At 39.6% G+C, this 4,648-nt stretch overlaps 1 protein-coding gene across 1 annotated transcript; it reads right to left on the reverse strand.

Moving 5' to 3' along the window:
* Window positions 1–2,738: 2,738 nt before the first annotated feature.
* Window positions 2,739–3,787, reverse strand: LOC118052725 (indole-3-acetic acid-induced protein ARG7-like). The gene has a single exon (XM_035063751.2). It carries the CDS (start codon window positions 3,653–3,655, stop codon window positions 3,206–3,208), a length of 450 nt encoding a protein of 149 aa, XP_034919642.1. The 5' UTR covers window positions 3,656–3,787; the 3' UTR covers window positions 2,739–3,205.
* Window positions 3,788–4,648: the final 861 nt, after the last annotated feature.

The raw sequence follows: 4,648 nt of genomic DNA on the forward strand, positions 1-4,648 counted from the left end.
CGCAATGCTGCTTTTGGTCACAGAATTAGACAGGAACACAAGATTCAACCGCGTTCATCGCAATAATGCAATCTGGGACCTGTGCGTCAGACAGACAACAGTCCAGGTTGCAAGATCTCCGCAGGCAACAGAGCTTCCCAATGACAGTCAAGATCTGGATCTAGCCCATTTTTACATCTAGAATCTCTAGTCCCCACTGGCCCAGCTGAGGGACTGTTTAGTTGAAGCTGTGTTAGAATCTGTAAGGAGGATTTGTTGAGTGTCTGGGGACCTTAGATCTCCAACAACCGGCAAAGTTATTAATACCTTCTTCCCGTATGTCTAGGTGTTGCTGCTCAAATAGGGAAAAACAATTCCATCCATCGTAAGAAACCAAACAATTCAAGATTGTGGTGATCATGCTCAATACTAATGCCGACAGCCCCCTTTCCTCAATCACACGGAACTAGACCCCTGTTTTTAACATGGACTTGCCCATCTGGAACCAAGATGGAAAGACCACTGCGAAGCGCAAAGAAGGCACTGCAAAACTCAACTAGTCAGGTCCAGTGGGCCATGAGTCCTTGTGTTTCTGAGCTCAGTTTAGGTAAGCTGTTGCTGGCTGGGCTAGCAGGAGAGATGAAAGGACAGACCTCAATTTGATGAAGTGAACTAAATGGGATACAATAGCGAATAGTACCAAAACATATAATTTTAATTTTAGGAAGATGCAAGGCTATATACCATACAAAGCGGACCAAGGCCCAGGATTACAGGAAATCTAGGCAGTCCAGTAACTAGGGCTAGGGCCCAGGGGTGATGTGCTAAACTTAACCTACCTGATATTTCAATATGTTAAGTGGGTCTTAAGTCTGATTGACTATGGTGACATAAGCCCGTATGAAGCCTGTTATTAGTGTCTGGGCTCTCTTCATTTTGGTCACTAGAGTTGGAAACTTGACTCCATTTTGTCCACCATAAACAATAAGAATCAAGCCCCTTTTCTTCCATTTTCTCTCCTGGAAATATTCCAAGAAAGTGATGGCTCCCCACTACATGTTCTTCAAGTTCAAATTTATCGAGCATCTCTTTACCACTTAGATTGCATTTTATTAGTATAACAGGATACAAATAATATGTACGAAATGAATAAAAATATGTAATACATAAATAAATTTGTTGTTAAAACAATTTTAAATTGAATTTGTATAGAAGATAAGAGGACATATCTCCTCTATGAGGGCTCTCTTCATTTTTTATATACCAAGATACAATCTTCGATGGTTACATCGAAATGAGCTTATTAAGGTAAAGAATCGTCGACTAAGAACTGCACTACTTTGTAGGAACCGTAGACTGTAGACTACTACAACTAGAAAACTTCACTTCAATCATTTAGGTGGTGGCCTAGTGGTAACAGCTTAGGATCAAGAGGTTTACTACTTTTGTTGTCTTAAGTTCGAATTCTAGGTTGCTCATATGATGGCCACTGGAGGCATACATGGTCGTTAACTTCAAAGCCTGTGGGATTAGTCGAAGTGCGTGCAAGCTGGTCCGGACATCCACATTAAACTAAAAAAAAAAAAAAAAAAGAAGAAAACTTCACTTCTCCATGATCTCGCCATTTTCAACAAAGCTTGCTCGCCCTTTGTATGCGGTGGATCGGTCTCGTGTTGATGACTCGAATAGATATCGATGCTCACTCACTCATTCACATGCAAACGCAGCTTGTAACCGGCAAAACAGCACTAGCCGGCGGTGTAAGCAAGCGCCTTTGACCGTATTACTGGCCAATTAATTGAAAACTGACATGCCTCTAATTATTTAACCTCCGCCCATATGGGTTTTGTTGAGAGAGGAGCCGAAGCCTCTTGGTTATGTGCTTTGGCCCTTTTGAAAGGAAGCAGAAGGTCAAAGATCAACTAACAACAGACATTTATTATCGTCCGACAGTACAATGATTTTGCATCTGCCTTGATTATCAAACTAAACCTAATGTTATTTTGTACAGATAAAGTTTTGAAATAAACAGAGGTGTGTTCAAGGCTTCAAGCATCACTTTCTACTGTATATGGTTCCAGCCAATATATCTCCTCCCGAAGAAGTCAAGGTCAATAATTTGAAGGGTAAGAAGACGAAGTTGGATCAGGTGAAACAGAGCAGATGGAGCATTTCCTTTCACGTGGCTTGATGCCATTAGCCCCCCACAAGCCCACAGCAAAGGCTACCATTCCATGATTGCAATACCCTGTACAGAAAAAGTTGAATATCCAAACATTTCACTCTTTTAATTAATTAATTAATCATAGCCATTAGCAAAACCATTATTTAATATTAATAATATTTAGAACTGTGGTAATAGTTATTTGTCTTAAAAGTATATTAAATAAAGTAGATTAAATAATAAAATTTTTAATTTTAAAAAATTATTTTCAATATAAATACATTAAACAACAAAAAAAGTTTAATATATATATACATACACTTTTAAAACAAAAAATACAAACATTCTCTCAATTATTATTATTAGATGAAACGGTGTAAGGTTTGTGAGTTCGGGTAGATTAATCTATTTTTTTTTAAATCATAATTCAGTCATGAATCGACCCGAATTTTTAACAAATGTCGCACTGATTTAACTCCCTTTCAAAACGACAAACCCATCCGAGCTTCATAACAATGATCAGAGAAAGGAAGAACTCAATTAATAATGCTAGAAAGGGAATTATTGAGGAGATAAATGCATAATAATTAAAGCATGCTGGAATCTCTACAATTTCTTTCATTAATCAATTAATAAATAACGGGATTTACAAATAATCACTTCTCTCCCTTGTTTCTCTGTCCCATTTTTCAAGTCTCCGATACTTTTCTTCCACTCCAATTCGAACCCGGGACGACTCGGCAGTTAACTCACCCACCCCATCTTGCCGTCTCCTTGCATTCTCCGGAGCGTGACTCAGTAACCTCCCTCCCAATCCAGTTCTATCTCGAAAAAGGAAAAAAAAAAAAAACCCCCCACCAAGTTTACCTCTTTGTACATAGGTAAGCAAACCCAGAAATCATTAACATCTAACGAGTCAAGTTGAATTTTTAACTCGTCAGCTACATCGTATTTTCAAATCTTCAGTGGAGAGCTTCCCTAACTCGGACTGAGTCAACACCGGGTCAGGATCAGAGGTTCTTTTCTCTCTTTATTTTTTCTTAGCCTGTCCTTCTTTTCACCTCACCAGAATGAGTTATCAGAATGAAGCAAGGGTCTTGAATCGGTCCAAAAATCAAGCTTAGCATTTTTAACACCAACGTGGCAGTATCTTTGCAAATCCTCAAGATTCACAAACAGGTCTGATTTTCCATTCTCCGACCGTGAAATGCACCGAATCATCTCCTCAAAAAGGTTCTCATCGCATGGGATCGTTAACAGGCCTTGGTTAGAGAACCCAAACTCTTCTTCGGCTTGCACTAGGAGCTTTTTAAAGATGGGGTGGTTCAGGTACGTCGCGCGAACCACAAATCTCCTGCAACCAGTCCCTACACAGACCGCTACGTGTCCTGCTGGAACATCCGATGGTATGCGATTGGCTGACATTCGTGCCTTGTTGCGCCAACGCCTTAGCATTTGACGAAGCCTCACTATGTGGCGGATTTTGGCGCATTTTGCTAGCCCAGCTGTCATTTTCCTGGAAAATTCTAATTTTAATGGAAAGCAAGAGAAAATGGAGCTGGGTTTGGCGTGCACCTTGAGCTGTTTCTGTGGCTTCAATTATAGACGGTAAGGGAGAGATTGGAGGGGTTTTGGGCAGTGGGAGGAAGAAGGTTTTTATAGGGAGTGGAGTTTGAAGATGCCCTTTGGTTTCGAGATAATTACAAGGTTGTGTCTGCTGCTGTCGCAATATTTTATACGCCTTGCGTTTTCGGCAGATTTGCAAGGAGATTACTATGTATCATGAGCATATATATGATAGTGAAATAACATAAAAATATACGTGGTAGTATTTAGATAAAACTAACAACAAAGGACAATATTTATTGTAAGGGCTAGATTTTCTGAAAGATTTTGCTTATGATACATTGCATTCTGCCTTGTGGTTTGGACATCTTATGAACTCCAAACATATATTATGTATGGTGCTTGATCTCTCATCGAAAAAAAATATAAAAACAAGAAACAGGAAAATAATATGTTGGAAAATTTAAACATAAATTGAGTAAGGATCATTGATCGGTCTAGCTCGGGCTTAATTTGATTTCCCTTAAATGTTATCATCAATGCCACTAGGAGAATTGGGGAAAGTTAAAAGAATCTACTAAATTTGAGTAAGTTCACATGCATATCAGGCGTCCAGTGCCGTTGGTGCCAAGAGTCAAGTTGAGCTTAACTCGGTGAAGACTCTTATTAGACACCAGTCTCACACCAGAACGCAGACTAGAAAACTGACTGCTCGGAATAAGAGCTTTGTCTAATTCTAGTTATCGATCAGAACCCGGATCAGTGCTAGCTCAGGGGAAAACTCGGTTAACTGGAAAGTCCAAGCTGCTGCTGGAGGGCAGAGCATCGGGCTCTGAAATGGTGTATTTAAGCAAATAAGTGACCAGTCCAACGCAATAAATGCATAAACACAGAACGAGGAAGATAAAGTTGATAGCACAAGGTTTCTTTTTTTACTGG

The sequence above is a fragment of the Populus alba genome, chromosome 2, assembly GCF_005239225.2.
Source record: "Populus alba chromosome 2, ASM523922v2, whole genome shotgun sequence".
Taxonomy (NCBI): domain Eukaryota; kingdom Viridiplantae; phylum Streptophyta; class Magnoliopsida; order Malpighiales; family Salicaceae; genus Populus; species Populus alba.

What these genes read in the sequence shown, in the direction of transcription:
- LOC118052725 (XM_035063751.2), bottom strand. Translation starts at nt 3,655, where the DNA reads ATGACAGCTGGGCTAGCAAAATGCGCCAAAATCCGCCACATAGTGAGG.